Source organism: Lipotes vexillifer, unplaced genomic scaffold, assembly GCF_000442215.2.
Source record: "Lipotes vexillifer unplaced genomic scaffold, Lipotes_vexillifer_v1.1 scaffold414, whole genome shotgun sequence".
In the NCBI taxonomy this organism is placed as follows: Eukaryota; Metazoa; Chordata; class Mammalia; order Artiodactyla; family Lipotidae; genus Lipotes; species Lipotes vexillifer.
The window spans coordinates 573,171-594,212 of NW_006782864.1; the positions used below are offsets into that span (position 1 = coordinate 573,171).

The 21,042-nt window shown below is 49.3% G+C and overlaps 1 protein-coding gene across 1 annotated transcript; it reads right to left on the reverse strand.

Moving 5' to 3' along the window:
• Positions 1-2,931: 2,931 nt before the first annotated feature.
• Positions 2,932-17,681, reverse strand: POMK (protein O-mannose kinase). Its single transcript, XM_007455460.1, has 3 exons — positions 17,643-17,681; positions 13,418-13,720; positions 2,932-3,702 (listed from the first exon to the last, which is right to left on the reverse strand). The coding sequence occupies exons 2-3, from the start codon at positions 13,697-13,699 to the stop codon at positions 2,932-2,934; spliced, it is 1,053 nt and encodes a 350-aa protein (XP_007455522.1). The 5' UTR covers positions 13,700-13,720; positions 17,643-17,681.
• Positions 17,682-21,042: the final 3,361 nt, after the last annotated feature.

A 21,042-nucleotide genomic window follows, 5' to 3' on the forward strand; every position in this document is an offset into this window, starting at 1 on the left:
GGACCCCTGTGTTAAATGATTAAAAGTCATATGAGAATAGTGATTACTGAAACTGAGCGACATTTATTTTTAAAATAATGGGGGGAGGGTGGATACATAGAGGACTTTTTAACACATCCTGCATGAGATAAGCTTTCCACCCCACTCCCACCTCATGTGCCTCGTTTTAAGAACACTCATGTGTCCTGTCTCTGCTGAACGATTTACAATCCCTGGAGGCTCTCCAAAGCTTGGAGTGTTTGTAGCAACACATGAGATAAAGAGAAAGCACACTATAAACCACATGGTAGTGATGATTTTTTTCTTTTTATTGGCCACACCACGCGGCATGCAGGATCTTAGTTCCCTGACCAGGGATCAAACCCTTGCCCCTTGCAGTGGAAGTGCAAAGTCTTAACCACTGGACCTCCAGTGATGTCCCCATGGTGATTTTTAAAAAAAAATACTTGGAATAAGGTTAGTAGAGAGATCACTAAATCCTGGGCTGTGCTTTGAGAATGGCTCACCTCATCTGCCTCTTCTCCTGATTATACTTTTGCTGAATATGTGGGCAATGAACTCACCTAGGTTTTAGTGAGAATGTAAGTTCCTCTTATGATTTTGCAGTTCTGTTGGTACTGAAGATTAAACCTGAAGGGTCAGGTCCAGTTTGGTGTCTGGCACTGGCATGATAAAGCATCAGAGAGAACTCAGAGGCAGAGCAGAAGTTGGAAATGCCTCTCACCAACTCTCTCATTTAGAAATGGGTTTGTCTGAGGCCACACATGAGTCAGAGGCAGAGCTGGGACTATAACTCAGGTCTTCTGATCTTGACAGCGTCCCCTTCCTTACACCATGCTGTTCATTTTAGCTCTACCATCAATATTTAAAAACAAATTCATTTGAAACAATGTTTTGCTCCCAATGCAAAGTCCCCAAACCAAGAAAACCCTCAAACCAGAATTACAACACGAATAGGGTAATTTCAGATCAGCAACTCCACTCAGTAACTACTACATCAAATGAAAAGGGTCATAAGAGGTACATGGTCTTGTGGCAGAGGTGGGGGGGTTTCCAGCTTTATTGAGATATAATTCACATACCATAGAATTTCCCCTTTTTGTACAATTCACTGTTACTTAGCATATTCAGAGTTGTGCAACCATCACCACTGCATAATTTCTGGACATTTTCATCACCCCCAAAGAAACCCTGTACCCATAAGCAAACACTCCCCATTCTTCAAGCCCAAGCCCCTGCCAGCCTCTAGAAACTACTAATTTACTTTCTATGTCTATGGGTTTGTCGATTCTGGACATTTCATATAAATGAAATCATACAAATGTGGTCTTTTGTGACAGCTTCTTTCACTTAGCATATTCATCCACGCTGGAGCATGTATCAGTACTTCTTTCCTTTTTATGGCTGAACAACACCTCATTGAATGGATGGACCACATTTTCTTTGTTTTCTTTATCTATCCACCAGTGGATGGAAATTCGGGTTATTTTCATCTTTTGTCTATCATGAATAATGCTGCTATGAACATTCATGTACAAGTTCTTTTATGGCCATGTTTTCAATTCTCTCAGGTAAATACTGGGGAGGGGAACTGCTGGGTCATGGCAACTCTATTTTTAACTTTTTGAGGAACTGCCAGACTGTTTTCCAAAGCAGCTGGAAACTTGACATTCCCACCAGCAGTGTATGATGGTTCCAGTTCTCTACATCCTCACCAACACTTGTTATTGTCCATCCTTCTGATTACAGCTATCCTAGTGGGTTCTGGCGGCATTTTTATAACAAAAAGTAGCAGTTAATATACTCTGGGCAAGCGTATTCTCTGACGAACCATAGGACCCACAGGACCTGATCAACCACAGGCACTAGAATAGGGATAATACTGACAATACTCCCTATCCTACTGCCTGGGTTGCCCTCCCTGACAGTTAAGCACAGTGGTTCTCGAAATGTGGTCCCCAGACTGGCAGCGCCAGCATCACCTGGAAACCAGTGAGAACTGCAAACTCTCGGCCTCCACCCAGACAGACTGAGTCAGAGCCTGTGGGTCGGGGCCCAGCCCCCTGTGACTCCAGTGACTGTGAGGCCTGTGCAAGCCAGGGGCAGGCAGTCGGCTGCACAGCATCTTTGCCCCTCAGTGTCAGCTTTAACCCCCTTACTGGTGATGATGACTATGCACCAAATCCATCATCCCCTGCAAACAAGGATGACAGTGACCAAGGAAAGAGCTATTTGAAGGATTCAATCATGCAACTCAAGTGGAAAGGCTTGACGCCGTCCAGTAATGAGTGACAGATACTGTTGAAATAAGATGTTCACAATAATTAATTTTGGACACAGAAAATCCAGCTGGAAGGTAAATAGGAATTTCACAAGCACCATCCAAGGCAGTAACATAATCTCCATCATACTTGGTATTTTAAGTGTTCCTTATCCATTCAAAATTTCAAAGAGCGTGCAAGCTCGCTGGGAAGGGAATGGCTCTGCTTCACAGAGCAATCATTTGAAATGGTAGAGATGCCTCATCAGTACCAGTGAAATACACCGCAAATACTCACCTAAAAAAGCGAGTACTACTGCTTGTTTCTTCCGTACACTGCAATTTAAAAACCTCTCTACACACATTTCTTACAAGCTTACACAGTTAGGTGTTAGGGAAGCCTCTTTGTAGCTCCATTTCTGTTACTTCCTTCAGATACTGGCCAGACTCGCTGCTTCTTTGCACCTTCGCCTGAAGCCAGGCTCCCATCAAGCCCGGTTTGCTCTGGCTTAGTAACTCCTGCCAGGCGGCCAGGATAGGGAGCCGCTCACTTGTGCACACGGATGGAAGAACCACGGGTCAAAGCAGCAAAAACCTCACCATCAGAGCGGAACCACTGTAACTCTTCCATCCGATCCTTGACTCCCATACCTCACCGACTGCACTGGTTTTTACAGCATCTCTCTTGTCTGAGATGTCACGGTGTCTCTGAGTAGATTCAAAACCTTCTGGTAAGTGTCCAGGACGTCCTGAGCGGTGGGTCTCTCTGCAGGCGTCTGGCTCTTACACGCCTTGTGAATATCAAACAAGTGGAATCGGACCATGTCGCTCCCTTCTACGTGCCCCAGAAGGAAACTGGAGACGTCTGGAATCTTCCAGATGTCGATCTTCTCGTCATACGCGGGCATGAGGTCATCGTGAAAAGGCACGTCCTCTCCGTAGGGCCACAGCTGCTCTGGGGCCACGAAGTCCCCGCGAAGCTCCCGGTGGCCGCACTTCACCAGGGCCCCGGTGCTGCGGTTCACCAGGGGCAGGGCGTCCAGGTCGTTGAGCACGATGCTGAAGTTGGCGGTCAGCAGGTACTGGGACAGCGTCTTGGGCAGGTCGCTGGAGTCGCACATGACCAGCGTGCCCAGGGGGCTACGGTGCAGGAAGTCAATGATGGCCACGTAGCCCAGGGCCAGCTGCAGCCTGTGCTGCCATGTGTTCGTGCTCCGGTACTTGGAGAGGTTCAGCGTCGCCTCCAGGCTGCTCAGGGAGCCTAAGGGGTGGTACTCGGTGAGGATGCTGTTGTCATCCTCACAGTAGCCCAGCAGCGTGACAACGTGCTCACTCTGCAACGACTTCAGCATCCGCAGTCCGTGCAGGAAGTCGTCTCTTACCTCCAGCCTGGTGAGCCGTGACAGAGCCACCTTGCGTTCCTTCCACTCAGACAGAAACACCTGGAACACAGCCACAGAGAACGTCAACCCGGAACCCTTGTCAGCTGGTGAGCCGGGAAGCAACACAGCAAATGCCTCTCAGTGTCAGACGTGGTGCAGAGGACACAGACATTAGCGAGGCACAGACTGTTCCAAAGACTTGCTCATAAGCAGGACCAGATGCCGGGTGAGGCAAACGCCCTGTCAGGGCGAAGGCCCAGCGCGGAGGAGGCCGGGCAGCTGGTCCGGGTGCTGAGGGCTGTCTGGAGAGCCCGCGGGAATGTCCTGGAAGCTGGTCTGCGGGATGACGGGGCTCGCAGGCCAGCTGTGGAGAATGGGGGGCACTCCCAGGAGAGGGGACGGCATGAACAAAGGCAGGGAGTAGCAGACAGACCAAAGCAGGGCAGCACGAAGCGGGGGCGGGGCGGGAGAAGGCTGGAAAAGTGGTGAGTGGAGAGCTGGAAAACCCCACACAGGGACCGAGCCCAGCCAGCCCATCACACACAACGCCACCATTCGCTTTAAAAGGTGTCAGAGCAAACCACAAACAGGAACGACTCTATGTAAGAACACATTTTTACACGGTCCGTGGTTTTGTGACTTCAGCTGTAACAGCAGGAGCTGAAGTGGCACACACTGGACCTGCTGTCCTGGCACACAGCTGGCAGAGGAGCCGCTCTACTGCACAGCCTTGGATTCCCACTTCTATCAGCTGGCAAAGAACCACAGGGGAATTCCCTGGCAGTCCAGTGGTTAGGACTCTGCGCTTTCACTGTCATGGGTCTGGGGTTCAATCCCTGGTCAGGGAACTAAGATCCGTGAGCTCTGCGGCTTAGATAGATAGATACATATATACATACATAGATAAATAAACAGATAAATAAATAAAGTGGTATGGAAAAATAAAAGAAATAAGAACCACTGATCTTCTGCTCGAGTCCCCAGAGGGAAGGCTGAAGGTTGCAGAAGAGAAAACAGGATCCAGGTCAGGACTCCACTGCACCAGGTGGCTCCTGACCCCGTGGGCTGTGTCCCTCTGGCTTCCTCTTCTTCATTGTTAAAATAAAGCTTACGAAAGCAACTTGGGGCATATTTATCAAGAGACTTTAACATTAAAATCTACAATCTATCTAAGGCAACAATCTGAAATACCTAAAAAGCTCTAAGAAGAAAAATCTGGCATTATTTATAAAAGCATAACTGGAAGCTATCCATCCATCAAAAATCGGGAAACAGTCCGGTTATGCAGGACCACTCAAGGAAGGTTACAGGGCTCAGCAAAATGCAGACCCTGATAGGGTTTTCACAGATAAAAGTCACGTTACAAATGAAAAGGATACAAAGTGTTTTTATACCATTGTTCTAACTACATAAAACAAGGCAAAATTACATAGGAATCGAAGGATTTTTGCTGTTCTCTTTATATGCTTTTTTTTTCTTTCATACCTTTTGGTATAACTTTTCCAGAATGAATATATATTACTTTTATATTTTAAAACATTTTTTTTTAAAGAACTAAAAACTATTATTTCACATGGAGGTGGGCTAGAGGACTGTGAAGATTTATTTTGGGCCTGAGAAGGGAGGTTCCTTAATAGAAAAACCCTCTAACTGCTGTTGACCGTTTATTCAAAAGAGAAATCTTTCAAGACATTCTCAAAAACCCGAATTTGAGAAATTTCACTACGGATAATTTCTATTAAGAAGCCATATTTCTCTGGCTGCTACAGTCACTGTAAGTTTCATGAATATATATTTTATTTATTTTTATACAGAACACATTTTATTCTCTTCATAGATCTGCACCAGCACTGTATTTGATCTCTGACTCCAATATAAAAATCCTGTTTCTGGGCTTCCCTGGTGGCGCAGTGGTTGAGAGTCCGCCTGCCGATGCAGGGGACGTGGGTTCGTGACCCGGTCCGGGAAGATCCCACATGCCGCGGAGCGGCTGGGCCCGTGAGCCATGGCCGCTGAGCCTGCGCGTCTGGAGCCTGTGCTCCCCAACGGGAGAGGCCAGAGCAGTGAGAGGCCCGCGTACCAAAAAAACCAAAAAACCAAAAAACCCGTTTCTGTTGAGCCCATCACTCCCTTGGGCTCCCCTCCTGCTCATGGTCGGCACCAGCACTAGCAGACGGCTTTGGTGTCCAGGCTCATTTTTCATACAAAACAGTAATCACTTTAGAGAAGCTGCCACGGTTTACACATTTATTCAACAAGAAACGCGGAGACGTTCGGCTACAGGCCTCGTGACTTCCTCCTGAACCCTCGTTTATGACAAATTCATTTTTGTGCCTCAGATAAACGAAAGATTAAATACTACTTATTATTAAGTAGCATTAGTCTTTGGGATCTCTCACAAATATCTGAAGCCTCCAATATTAAATATTTGCAAGTTAAAGGTTAAGAATCATTTCTCAGAAACCAACTTTACCTTGTTTTTAATTATAAAAATAATCATGAATACTTTTCTTGGTAAAAGTTCAAATACAGAAGGAGTAGAACTCCTTCCTCTGCATTTACTCCCAACCCAAAGGAAACTAGTTAACTGTCTGGCTGGTAACCTCCCAGAAGTTTCTCTATGCGTTTACACATATTAATATCCATTTAAAAAATAGCATTTGAGTTTATTATGTATAGTGGGAATATAACAAATATATTGCAGGTGGCTATTTTCATTTAACAGATGCCTCAGAAATCTTTCTGTAATGTATATATAGATCTAGGTCATTCTTTTTAAAGCTGCATAATATTTCATAGTATGGGTGTACTACTTATACTGGTATATTTTCAGTTTTACAGATGATCATTTCTCTTTTTAAAACTAAAGTACGATATAATAAAAATTCATAAAATTTGGAACAGATGCTGTCAGAATGGATTAGGTTCTTTTTTCTACACAGCTCTATCATTTCACATAAACATTTAATAAGATCTATTGTGATCTATTTTTAAAGACTTGATAGACATTTAAACTATTTCCCATTTATTTCTTAGTAACAACAATTCTGCAATGAATAGCCTTATATTTACATCTCTGTGCACATGTGCAAGTGTTTTTATATGCTAGGTAAGTAGACGGATCACTGAATGAAGACGAGGTACTATCAGGACCCTTCAAAGTACCAACATGTACTTTCACCAATCGTGTATAAATCTTGTGTTCTAGAGCCTTAACCACACTAGGTGTTACCAATCTTGGTAATCTGTGCCAATCTAATGGATGAAAAACATTTTCCTGTTCCAATCTGTATTTCCGATTACTAATGAGACTGAGCACTTTTTATCCTCTGGGCATGTCTTCTGTGGAAAGTCTGTTCATTGTCCTTCATACTATTTTCTCTAGAGTTGTTTGCTTTGTGCTTATTAATATCTAGTTCTTTATATATTATTCATGTGATCCTTTATTACAAATGTAAAGACAAATTTTAGAAGATAATTAGCTTATGTGGTCTTTTGTAGTACAATGTCAAATCTGTCTTCATTCATTTAACAAGTACTTATGTCAATTAAAAAAACTGAAATAAATCCCTGCCCATATGAAATTTACATTATAGTGCAGGAGGCGGACAAGAGAGAAAATAAATAGGAAGCGTGTAAAGTACATTAGAAGGTAAAATATGCTTTGGAGAAAAATTAAGCAGGGAAGGATTTACAGCTTTACTAGCCTGGGGAAGCTCTCACTGGGGTGAGGCTCGAACAGGAGCCTGAAGGATGTGGAGCATGGAGCCACATGGCATCTGGGACCATGTCCCAGGCGGGGAGGACAGCAGGGTAAAGGCCCTGGGGTGGGATATATCCACGGGCTGCAGTGTCTGAGCAGGGGGAGGGGAGCAGAGGCTGGGGAGAGGCCTTCAGTCGCCGAAAGGACTAGCGAGAGACAGGGCACCCTACACAGAGGAGCTGGCTGCTGTGTGAGAGCATCTGAAGGGGCAAGTGTGGAGGCAGAGAGCGCACTCTGGAGGCTGCCGAGATAATCAGGTATCAGGCACAGAGGCCTGGGTGGGGAGGGGGCTGGGAAGAAGCCTAGGAGCGGCCAAATTCCAGGTCTCTCCTGCGTGTGGAGACACTGCAACTTGCTGAGGGACTGAACGTGGCTGTGGAGAAAGGGGGATGACAAGGGTGCCTCCCTGGGTGGGGAGAGATAAATTAGGAGTTTGGGATGAACATATACACACTACTAAATACAAGATAGATAATCAACAAGGACCTGCTGTGTCGCACAGGGAACTCTACTCAGTACTCTGTAATGACCTATATGGGAAAAGAATCTGAAAGAGTGGATACATGTATATGTATAACTGACTCACTGTGCTGTACATCTGAAGCTAACACAGCATTGTATATCAACTCGACTCCAATATAAAAGAAAAATTAAATAAAGAAACAAAAGCAAAGGATGCCTCCCAGGTTGTGGTGTAAGCAGCTGGACGGATGGGGTTGTCCTTAGGGTGATGGGGACAGTGAAGGAGGAGCCGGCTAAGGGGACGGTCTGTGACACACTCAGGCTGAGAAGACATTCAACATCCAAGATGCAGGGTAGGCAGGGGATAGAAAAGTCCAGAGTTCGTTCAGGGGATAAAGATACGGGGTTGGACGAGGCCACGCTGGCAGTGCTCACAGAGAAGTCCAAGGCTAAGAGGATGAGGAGGTGGAGCCTGCAGGGGAGACCGAGGGGCGAACGCTGCTATTTCATGCCACACCTGCGCTCCAGGCAGCCTTCCACAGTAAAAACAGATCACACACGGCCCTTCTAAGGGTTACACAAAACGACAGGGCGACAGAGTAAGAGCTGAATTCATTCTTCTGATGGGAGCCAACCCAAATGTTATGGCTTTTTAACGTACCATACCTTAATTTTAAAGGACAAACCACGTAACCGAGAAAACTCTGCTGGAGAGTTGTGCAGCTAAGCACACAGATGCCGCACAGGGCCACACCCCCTCCGCTCCCCCAGGTGGACACGAGTGGCCTGGATGGTGCCTGGTGTCCGCAAAGCAGGGTGGAGTGTTCACCCCCGGAAGCATCGGTTCTACTGCAGCCCTTCCTCATCACGAGCACTGCTGCCCAAGTCTGTGGTTCAGAAAACGGGCAGCCCCGAGACGTGGCCGCTGCTGTCCTTGAGCGGCTGGCGGAAAACGTACCTGTCCATTCAGTGTCATCTTGGGTTTAAAAATCCAAAAGGGCTGAATCCACTGTCACCTGCAGGCGTCAGATGGGACAGCAGGGAGGGGCAGGTGAAGGGCCTTCACCCTGGGCTCCAGCTCCTTCGAACGTCTGAGCTGGATGCGCTGCGTTCATAATCAAAGGGCAGAAAAGGAAAAGCAGGGGGGCAGTTGGCCTTGCCCCCAAACCAGCTGCAGGAGAGGATCTGTGGCCCCAGCAATTCCGAACACAAACCAGAAACACAGCCTGGGGAAAGGGGGAGGGTGGTGTGCTTGTATAGTGAGGAAACTGTCAAAGATAAGCCAATATTTTATTTTATGTGGATTCAGCTAGTGAGCCTTTGTGTTCAGGCCCCTAAAATTTGCTCTATGAACCTGCCACGGGCTAGACTTGCTCTATGAACCAGCCATGGGCTAGGTGCTGAGGACACACAGGTAACTGGTGTCTGTGCCCTCAGGAAGCTTGCATTTATACGAGACAACAAACCAGATGCCAGATGGGAGGGTCCACGGCAGGGGGTGAGATGGGTTTAGAGAGGGATGTCAGGGAAAGCCTCTCAGAGAAGTGACATCTGAGCTGAGATCTGGACATGAGGAGTCGGGCAGATGGGGAGGAAGAGATTTCAGGCTGGGAAAGGCCCCGAGGTGAGAAAGGGCTTGTCTGATCAAGGAACAAAAGAAAGGGCAGGGTGGGGTGAGGACCCGGACCGTCCTGGGTGAGTTTAGGAGGAAGGTAGGGCCCGGGTTTGGGGTTTTTCCTAAGGATGCTGGGGGTTTTAAGGAAGGGACATGTGTGGTCTGAAGTGTGTCTGCAAGATGCCTGCCTGGGGCTTGGGGAAGGGCACACGTGGGCAGGGAGGCCGGTTCCAAGGCCAGGGACAGAGTGGTTACCCAACAAGTTGGGAAATGTTTTGAAAACATAGCTGATGGAACTTGCTCTTGGTCTAGTCAGGGGGATGGGGTGAGAGGATGCAAGCTGACTCCCTGGTCTGGCCGGTGCCACTGGGGGGAGTGCTGGCATTTACTGAGACAGGAGGGCTGGGGAAGAACGGGCTTCAGAGGGGAAATTACCAAGAGTTCCACCCTGATCACACTTAGATTCTCAAGAGACCGCCAAGTAGACAGGTCAAGTACAGGTGGATACACAGACCTGCAGCTCAGGGGAGAGGGACGGGTTGCAGGTATCAAGCTGGGGGTCGCCAGCCCATAAAATGCATTTAGAGCAATGGATAGATTAGATCACCTATGAGTGCATCCCAAGAAGACCAAAGAAGGGGACCCTGGAAGCCACTGGGAGGAATAAGGTTTCTCAGCCTCAGCACCAGGGCCACCTCGGGCCGCGCAGCCACCTGCTGGGGATGGGGCCGTCCCCGCACGGCAGGGTGGTCAGCAGCGCCCCTGGTCTCTGCCCACTGGACGCCCGTGTCACCTCCCCACGCCCAGCTGTGACAGCCACACGGTGGCCTCTACTCATTGCTAAACGTCCCCTGAGGAGTAGCCTTGCCTCTGGGCTAAGAACCGCTGCTTTAGAGGCAAGAAGAGCGAACAGGAGAAGCCAAGGGGAGTAATTAGGAAGGGCTGCCCAGGGGAGGAAAACCAGAAAGTCGTGGAGCCCGGGCTGCGGGAAAGGTCAAGTGAGAGGCAGGCAGAGCAACATCTGGCCAGGGGTCAGCGGGAAGCTGGGTGAGAGCGTCTCCCTGGAGGTTGGTGCTTGGGAGCCTCTCAGGAGGAGGGCGGAAGGGTGGATGGGTGAGGAGGAAACAGAGGGGAAGCAACAGGGAATCACGGGAAGAGGGTTTTCTCTTTGAAAGCGCGAGTGTTTGTGTGTAGCCAGTAGGGACCATCCTCAGAGTGGGGATGATGTAGGGGAGGGGGAATCATTTAAAGGGAACTTGTGAGCAGTCAGGGATGACCCCGGAGCTGGAAGGTTTGTAGGTCGGGTGGGCAGATGAGGACAGAGCCTCTGGGTGGCTTCTGTTTTCATAACATCTTAGTAGCAAGATCACCAGCTAAGGAGACGTCTAAGGAAACAACGAGGGGGTTGTTAAAGGAAACGTCTGTCTCAGAGAATGGGAGGGAAAAGTTACTAAGGGAAACGAGCCTGACCCCTGGGCTGTGCTGAGGTTTGTGGTCGTGCCGGAATGGCAGGGTTGTGGCATTCCTCTCTGCCACCAGGACAGCTGCCGAAGTGCAGATACACGGCTGGTGTCAACCGGGTGTGGGGCTTTCCCCGCCAGGCAGGATGGAGACAGATGCAGGGAGATGTTGCCAGTGTCTGCGCCAGAGTGACGAGGACACAGCAGCAGAATCTGCTGCTGGGTGAGTCGGAACGCAGACAGGTGGGAGGGTCAGAGAGGGAGAAGGTGGTGGGATCAGCCCACCGGGGCCCCGAGGAGTTTCTGAAGCCGGGGTGCCAGGAGGGGCGGGGTGGAGGTCAGACAGGGACGTCAGGAACTTTGGTTACAGAAATTCCTATTGAGAAACTATGCCCCCAGAACGGGTGCCAGAGAGGAGGGATGCCCACGTAGGCGGGGTGGCCGCAGCAGGATTGTTGGAGTAGGTGCCTACACGGAGGGTCAGGAGACTGCCCTGGGCCGGACCACGCACAGGCCCCAGGGTCCCAATGGGGCAGGACAGATGGGGCTCCCAGTGGAGCTGACACCTTGCGCTCAGAACACCTGTGACCCAAGGGCAAGTTTCAGCCAAAGAAACAAAATCTCAGTGTAACAGCCCTTCACCTTAACAAACAAACCACATTCCACATTGTTGAATCTAGTGGGCTGGGTGTCATCTGCGAGGTTCCGTAAAATCAAATCTGTCCTCAAACAATAATCTGCCACCATCGAAACTACTCAAAAACATCCTTCAGGGTAAAAAGCAATTCCAAAAAAAATTCCAAACATGTTCTGAGCGAGCACAACAGCACGGAAGCAAGTGGGCGGCCCTCAGGGCCCCTCTCCGAAGGGGACAGAAATTATCTGGCTGTGAGCCCTCTACTACTCCCCTCCCTGGTGACTTCGTAGCCCAATGCTGTCAACACCCCCCAAATCTACATGCCCGCCCCCGAGTGCCAGACTCCTACACCCAACTGCCTGTGTCCCTGCCTGGCCACCTAAACGGCTCAGGATGGTCACCTCATACACACACAGGGCCTCCCCGAGCAGGTGACGCAGACCCTGTCCTCCCTGCTGCCCCAGCCGGGCGCCTCCGTCATCCCCTCCCTTACACCCCACGTCCAGTCTACTGGGACATCCTACTGCCCCCACCTTTAAGATACAACCAGAACCCACTGATTTCTTACCGTGTCTGGTGCTGACACTCGTGTCGAGCTGTAGCCACCTGTCACCAATCTCCCCGCAAGCCCGGCCGGGTCTGCTCTGCACACAGGCCGGCAGTCCTCCCCTCCACTCACGCTGCCTGAGGTGGTGCCTGCGGCCAGCAGCCCCGGGGCACTCTCACCTCTGACGCCTTCCTCGTATCCTGCCTCTGGTCCTGGACAAGCAGGCACATCCCACCCAGGGGCGTCTGCTGGTCCCCATCTTTCTTGCTGCGTCATTGTCCCCAAGTACCACACCATTCTGACCACCTGGAGTAACAAGCCCGCGGCTCTTCCCTTGCCCCACTGGCTCAGAGCGCGTCACTAACGCAGCTTCCTACGCACCTGTTTCTTGTCTTCTTGACTGTCTGACTCCCCAGCCGGCTTCCAGGCCCTTTGTTCTGTCCACTGCTGCGCCCCCAGCACCCACTACAATAAGCGGGTGAATCTGAAGAAACCCGTTACCTTCCCGTCACCTGGCTTCATGGTTTCACCTCACGTTAATTCCCCTCCCTTCTCCCCTCTGACTCCCTCCTTCAAGGTGAATCCTTTCCCCATTCAGGGACGCAGCTGTCTATCCAGCTGCAGCCCTGCCATCACTCGCTGTGTCCTCACAGAGGGTCTGTCCTGTTCAACACCCTTCACTGGCTTCTGGAGTCGCCCTGTCTCAGTGAAACCACTGCGGAAATGCAGCCCATGAGACGGGGCTCTGGAAGCTTCTATGTGAGAAGTGAATTCGTCCCTTTGCTTTTTCTCTTTTTAAAATAAAAAACTTTTAATCAATATAATACCACTATAGAGTTTGAAAAATAAGAACGAAAAAAACTGCCCCAAATCTTCCTTCACCGTAACACACTTTCTATCATTTTAATACTTTTCTACATATATAATCTTGCAGATGAAAACAGCATATTGCACAATTTTCTATTTTGCTTTTCTACTTATCATAATGAGAGCTTTTGCATGTTGCCGCAGAGGGTTCCTAACTACACTTACTGACTGTAGAATATTCTACAAGTGGTTGGACCATAACTTAACCATTGCCCTGTAGTTATTACTTCTAGTTTTCTATTACTGTCAACAACGAAGCAGAGTACTCCTTGGTGCATCTGGCCGCTTCTTTCCTTTGCCTCCCTCTATAGGATAATGTCCCAGCTGGAGGCACTGGCGGCTGGGCTCGTGGCGTCTGGCACACGATGCCAGCCCCCCTCCCGCTGGGCCACTCGCTGCCCCGGGCAGTGAGCCAGGGACTCACTCTCTTCACGGCTCCTTCCCCGACACGCTTCATCTGCCTCACTTCTGTCCTCAGCTGCTCACAGGACAGCCACGGGGAGCAGTTGCTCGTCAGCCCCATCCTGAAGTGGCCGTAGGGACAGCGCGTGGGGTCCTCCGTGGAGCGCCGGGGCGAGATGAAGAGCCAGTCGAGGCAGAGGTAGAGGAGGGCATTCATGAGGGCCATGGACAGCAGCAGTCCCACCACCGGGGGCACGTCCCTGGGCGGGGGCCCTTTCCTGCCCCCCTGGGGCCTCGTCTCCATGGCGCTGGCTTCTGCGAGCTCCTAAAACAGACAGTGAAACAGGGAGTAGTCACAGTCTTATTTCAGGAAGGACTGAGGGTGACACAGACTCCCGGGCCTCAGGGTCACTGTGAGGATCAGAGAGGGTTTGAGAGCAGCCTTGCACCAAATGCTCGATGCCAGCTCCTCCCAGAATCGTTGCTTCCTATTATAGCTTCGAGCAGAAGGGAGTCTTGGGTCTGACTTTGTCTCTGTCTCCCTGCAGCTGTCTGTGCTGAGTAGATACGCACTGAACAGTTAGTAAGATGAAAGCAAACTGTGGCTTTGTTAGTCCAGTGGGGTTGGAGCAGGAGGTGGACAGGACTTGCAAGGTACTCAAAAGCCCCCTGATGTTTTTAAGAAGCAAAGGTGTGAAAGGTGCCCCAGGGTGGGAGGCCCCAGTGGGAATCCAGAACGAGCACTGATGAGAACGCAGGGCAACACGATGGGGGTGAGACGGGCGGGCGCGCAGGTGAGCAGCTACCGTGAGGCAGGGGTGCTCGCCATCCAGTGGGCTCCCGCCCGGGAGCAGGTGCGAGGCCCGGGGTGGAGGCAGGCGTTACCACCCAGTTGCCTCGGTGGAGGGTGGGGAGGGACCTGGACATCGGGAGCGGGACACTCAGGGTGCCTGGGGCGGACGCTGGTTGCCACGCGCAGAGAGCATCACTACCCCGACGAGCGATATGGCTGTACCACTGTGCGCCGGCTTAACCGCAGCACTGGGGCACACGGGACACCAGTGACGGCACAGACCCTGTGCCAAAGCTCAACAGCCAACGTGCAGGCCTGGCCCCTCGGCAGCACCTGGCCTGGCTGACCACTCCCTCCCTCCTCCTGAAAATGCTCTGCACTCAGCTCCCAGGAAACCACTTGCAGCTGGGACCTGGCCCCCGCCCTCGTTCCCGGGGTGGGGAGATCTCCATGCCCATCCGCTGAGCTCCAGGTGTGAAGCCCAGTCCCAGCCTCCCCAGAACTCCACACCTGCTTTCCTGACACCTCTACTTGGAGTCTGGTGGACAACTCAGAAATAATATTTCTCCTCCACAATAAAAAGACAAATAACTCAATTTAAAAATGGGCAAAGGAGTTGAACAGACATTTCTCCAAAGAAGATATACAGATGGCCAACAGGCACATGAAAAGATGCTCAACTTTAATAGTCACCAGGGAAACGCACACCAAAACGACGAGATCCCACCTCACACCCGCTAGGATGGCTATAATCAAAAAACCAGGCAGTAACAAGTGTGGATGGGAAACCCTCATACATTGCTGGTTACAATGCAAAATGGAGCAGCCACTGTGGAAAACAGTCTGAAGTCCTCAAAGGTTAAACACAGAGTTACCACCAAATCTACTGCTCGGTATCTACCCAAGAGAACTGAAAACACACATTCCTGCAAACACTTGTATATGAATGCTCACAGCAGCATTATTCATAACAGCCAAATAGTGAAAGCAACCTAAATGTCCATCAGATGATGCCTGGATAAACAGAACGTGATGTGCCCACACAATGACATAGTATTCAGCCATTAAAAGGAATAAAGCACTAATACGTGCTGCAACATGCATTGAAAACATTATTCTCAGGAAAATTAACTAAGGGAAATAGCATATGATTCCATTTATATAAAACTCCAGAACAGGGAAGTCCAGAGACAGCAAGTAGATCAGTGGTTGCCAGGGCCTGGGTGGAAGTGGACATGGGGAGAGGTAGTTGATGTGACAGGATTTCTTTTTGGATGAAAATGTTCCGGAATTAGTGGTGACGGTTGCGCAACCTTGTGAATATACTAAAAATCACTAACTGTACACTTTAAAATCGCAAATCTGTAGCCTGTAAAATATATCTCAACCTAAGTTTTAAATTGAATTATAGTTGATTTACAATATTGTATTAGTTTCAGGTGTACAACATAGTGATTCAGTATTTTTCTAGATTATATTCCATCTAAAGCTACAGCAAGTCCACTACCTACGAACGAGTTCCGTTCCAAGATAGTGTTCGTTAAGTCCAACAAAGTTAGCCTAGGTACCAAACTAACACAATCGGCTATAGCACTGTACTGTAATAGGTTTATAATACTTTTCACACAAATAATACATAAAAAACAAACACAAAAAATACAGAAAACATTTTTAATCTTACAGTGCAGTACCCTGAAAAGTACAGTAGTACAGTACAACAGCTGGCACACAGGGGCTGGCATCAAGTGAACAGGCAAGAAGAGTTACTGACTGGAGGAGGGAGAGAAGGTGGGAGATGGCAGAGCTGAAGGATTGTCAGCAATAGGAGATGGAGGGCAAACTGCCATTTCACTCACGCCTGACGATCATGGAACATAGGTTCACATCTTTGAAAGCTCGCAACTTGAAGGTTCATATGTAGGGGACGTACTGTATTACAAAACAATGGCTGTATTCCCTGTGCCGTACAATTATCCTTGTTGCTTACCCATTCTATACATAGGAGTTTGTAACTCTTAATCCCATACCTCTATCTTGCTCCCTCTCTTCCCTCTCCCCACTGGTAACCACTGGTTTGTTCTCTATATCTGTTTCTGTTTTGCTATATACATTTGTTGGTTTTATTTTTAGATTCCACATATAAGTGACATCATACGGTATTAGTCTTTCTCTGACTTATTTCACTAAGCATAATACTCTCTAGGTCCATCCGTGTTGTTACAAATAGCAGAATTTCATTCTTTCTTATGGCTGAGTGATCAGAAAACCTGCATAGACATTTTTCCAAAGACAATATGAACGGCCAACATATGAAAAGATGCTCAGCATTGCTAATCATCAGAGAAATGCAAATTAAAACCATAATGAGATATCACCTCACACCTGTCAGAATGGCCATCATCAAAAAGACAAGAGACAATAAATGCTGGAGAGGGTGTGGAGAAAAGGGAACCCTCCTGCACTGTTGGTGGGAATGTAAATTGGTGCAGCCACTATGGAGAACAGTGTGAAGGTCCCTCAAAAAACTAAAATTAGAACTACCATATGATCCAGCAATCCCACTTGTGGGTATATATCCAGCAAAAAAAACCCCCCACTAATTCGGAAAGTTACATGCACCCCAATGCTGACTGCAGCTCTATTTACCATATAAATACACAGGAAGCAACCTAAGTGTCGATCGACAGAGGAATGGATAAAGAAGACGTGGTATGTATTTTTATGTATATATAAAATCTCAACATTAAAATATAAAAATACTTCCCGGGCTTCCCTGGTGGCGCAGTGGTTGAGAATCTGCCTGCCAATGCAGGGGACACAGGTTCGAGCCCTGGTCTGGGAGGATCCCACATGCCGTGGAGCAACTAGGCCCGTGAGCCACAATGACTGAGCCTGCGCGTCTGGAGCCTGTGCTCCGCAACAAGAGAGGCTGTGATAATCAGAGGCCCGCGCACCGCGATGAAGAGTGGCCCCCACTTGCCACAACTAGAGAAAGCCCTTGCACAGAAACCAAGACCCAAAACAGCAAAAATAAATTAATTAATTAATAAACTCCTACCCCCAACATCTTAAAAAAAAAAACACAAAACTTCCCAAACTCAACTCTTCCCCTCAAATCTGCTGTTTTCAGTGTTCACAATCTCAGTGAGTGACAACTGTATTCTTCCAGTGACAAGGCTGCAGGTGAAGGGTCAGGAGTGACACTCTTCTGCTGAGCAGGGAATTTTAGAAGTAATGGACCCTTCTACGGGTCAGTGTACTCTTCCTAATGAGAAGCGAACATGCCACTTTGCTCATCCCTGCTGTCATGACGAGGTGCTTGAGAGACCCTGGCTCTACTCGACTGCTCCAGCCTCATTTAACAGCTCCTTTCTCGAGACAATGCCACGTGCTCACCCGCCACCTGAGTCCTGTCGGCAAGGCCCAGCAATGCTGCAGGAGGTTGCCTGCTCACCTTCCTCACCGAGATTCCAGGCCCACGTCTCTCTCTCCACCTCTCTCCCTCTTGGCATCTTCCAGACTCCTGCGGACGTGATGACGACGTTCACCACTCAGGCCTCACGGTCTCTTGAGCTTCTTCCACAGACGCCTGATTCTTAGAAGGTGACCTTAAAGAAATGGGCAAAACCACGGCCACCTCTCCTCTGTAGCACTTAAAGTGACCAAAAGTGTGTCAACTTAGACCTGAGGTCAGGGAGCAGAGAACTTTTTTCTGTAAAGGATCAGACAGCAAATGTTCAGGTTTAGGGGCCAGAAGCGGGAATCGAGTGGCCACGGCACTGTGATGTGTGGGGTGAGAAGCAGTGGTGCCAAGCGACCAGGTAACTGTCAGAGTTATTTCATCTTGTTGTCAGCAGCAGCCAGGCCATGCTACACAAGTGAGCGAGCACGACTGTGCCCCAACAAAACTGTGTTCATGGAAGCTGAGATTTGAATTTCACATGCCACATGTTCTTTTGATTTTTCCCCCAACATTTAAAAAAGTGAAAAGCATCCTCAGCTCACAGGCCGTACAAGAATGGGTGGCGGGGAGCAGCCAGCCAGCCCAGCTTAGGTGATGGCATCCCTCTGGATGTCGTGGGCCCCCCTTCCATTCCACGCCTTCTACGCGGTCTCGTCCTCACATGTGGCTCTGGCGGCTGTGTACACGCTGATTGTTTCAGGTCTCTTCTGTGGCCTGGCTCTTTCTCCTACACTTCGCTCAGCTGGCCCCTCAAGGTCTGCAACATCCATACCTGAATTCTGCCTCTCCGGTCGCCAGCATGCCCACTCCACAGGGTTCCCCTCTGTGACGGGCACACAACCAGGTGACTTGATTCTTCCCTCCCCGTAGCCACTAGACCAACCAGTCACCACCGACAGTCACTTGTCCCCACAAAGCTCCCAAATCTGCTCACACCCGATCCCCCCGCCCCCGTTCCCCCACCCTGGTCTAAGCATCACCTTCCTGGGCTTCTGCAACGCTTTCCTACGCACTCTCCCACTGCTTTCTCTTTTCCAATCCATTTTCCTCACCGACTAGGATCTTTTCTCTTTCCTGAAATGTTTCAAGCATAAAGTTAAAACGTAAGATCATGAGCACCCATCCAGCTTTGTCAAGTAATACTGCATCCCCTTTTTAAAGAAATAACCTATTACAAACATGGTTGAAGCCAGGTACCCCTCGCAGTCCTATTCTGCTCCATCCCAAGACATAGTCCCCATCCTCAAGTTGGTATGTCAGTAGTTCTCAAACTGTGGTCCCCGTACCTGCCGCAGCACCACCTGGAACTTCTGAGAAATGCAGGTTCTTAAGTCCCTGCCCCACACCTACTGCACCAGAAACTCTGAGGTGGAGCCCAGACATCTGTGTTAACACACGTGACGTGGGGGTGCAAGCTGAACTTTAATAATTTCCATGCGTGCTTTTTATTCTCACCACATGAGTATGTGCCCATAAATAACAACACATAATACACGTATGTTTTCAAACTTTATATTAATACAAGCAGTGTTGTACTGTTCGTCCCTCAGTAACTGCAGGGGATTGGTTCCAGGACCCCCTGCGAATACCAACATCTGCGGATGCTCAAGTGCCTCATATAAAATGGCGTAGAATCCCTCTGTATCAGGGATGCAGGACACAAAGTCCTCTTACGACTTGCTTTTTTAAAAGCCCATCATTGTTTTTGAGGTTTATCGAAGCAGATGCATGACACTCTACTTTGCTCTTCTGGACTGACTATACCGCAGCTGGTGATTCAGGTTTGCACACACTTCCTGTGTACATGTGGAAGGTTTACATAGGGTCTTTTTTTTTTTTTTTTTTTTTTTTTTTGTGTTTTGGGGGCCTCCCCCCGCTGCGGCCTCTCCCGTTGCGGAGCACAGGCCCCGGACAGGCAGGCTCAGCAGCCATGGTTCACGGGCCCAGCCGCCCCGCGGCACGTGGGATCTTCCCGGACCGGGGCACGAACCCGCGTCCCCCGCATCGGCCCCCTTCATCGGCAGGCGGACTCTCAACCACTGCGCCACCAGGGAGGCCCCACATAGGGTCTTTTTAAAAATAAATCATTTTATTTATTTATTTTTGGCTGCGTTGGGTTTTCATTGCTGCGCACGGGCTTTCTCTAGTTGCGGCGAGCAGGGGCTACTCTTCATTGCAGTGACCGGGCTTCTCATTGCGGTGGCTTCCCTTGTTACGGAGCAGGGGCTCAGTAGTTGTGGCACGTGGGCTTAGTTACTCCACGGCATGTGGGATCTTCCTGGACCAGGGCTCGAACCCGTGTCCCCTGCGTTGGCTGGCAGATTCTTAACCACTGTGCCACCAGGGAAGTGCCAGCCACTTCTTAAAGAAGTCATTCACCCACTCCATCACCTGATGGTCTTTTTTTTTTTAAAGATTTATTATTTACTTAGTTTTTGGCTGCATCGGGTCTTAGTTGTGGCATGCAGGATCTTTCGTTGCGGCCGTGGGCGTCTTTCTAGTCGTGGCGCCCAGGCTTCAGGGCGTGTGGTTTTTGCACTTTGCGGCAAGAAGGTTCTCCAGCTGTGGTGTGCGGGCTTAGTTGCCCCGCGGCACGTGGGATCTTAGTTCCCTGACCAGGGATCAAACCCGCGTCCCCTGCATTGTAAGGAGGATTCTCTACTATTGGACCACCAGGGAAGTCCCCTCCTTTTTCTTTTAAAGGCATATTTCTGTAGTATGTTGTCCAGAGCTAGGGAAGAGGCTGTATGGCTGAGGAAATGTTCTCGCCCAGAAATAAGCAAAACGACACTGAAAGCTTCTACAAATTAAGAAATAACGATTGAAGGTCCAGGTGGGTAGGAGAAATTCAGGCACTGTTTACACACAAAGGATTTCTGACAATGATAAGAAAAAACTGGCAAGAGGAAAAAAGTGGTTCCCACTGCTATACACTCACAGCTTAATTTAAAAAGAAAGAAAAGCAATGGAACAAAATTGGTCTTTACCAGCTTCAGAATATTTTACACAACCAACCAGAGAAGAAATGAATTAGTGCCCCCCCTCCGCCCATACAATTTTGGTTAGAATCCCATTTTGCCAACAAAGCACAGGTACATTAATTATTTTAAATATTCCGGATGCCTCCTTAGCCTTAAGGTTCTATAGTAAAGGTCAAGCAAGGGTGGAGAAGACAAAGAACACGGCTAAACCCTGCTTTTTAAAAAGGGGCAGCAGACGATTCCAGACCTGGAGGCGGTGGCAGCGCGGCACCAACAGAGGTAGGAGCTGAAGCCCGTCCCGGCGGCGTGTCCGTCGGCTCAAGTCCAGCCCGGGCGCCGGGCAGGACGCGGCCCAGCTACCCCAGCGCCCGCCCGCCGCCCCTACCTGCCGCCCCTACCTGCCGCCCCCT

Bases quoted from the DNA above. Each gene is read 5' to 3' on its own strand.
- POMK (XM_007455460.1), bottom strand. From the start codon at position 13,699: ATGGAGACGAGGCCCCAGGGGGGCAGGAAAGGGCCCCCGCCCAGGGAC. The intron at 3,703-13,417 runs GTGAGTCCCTGG...GCTGTGTTCCAG, and splicing joins GGGAAGGAGCCGTGAAGAGA to GTGTTTCTGTCTGAGTGGAA.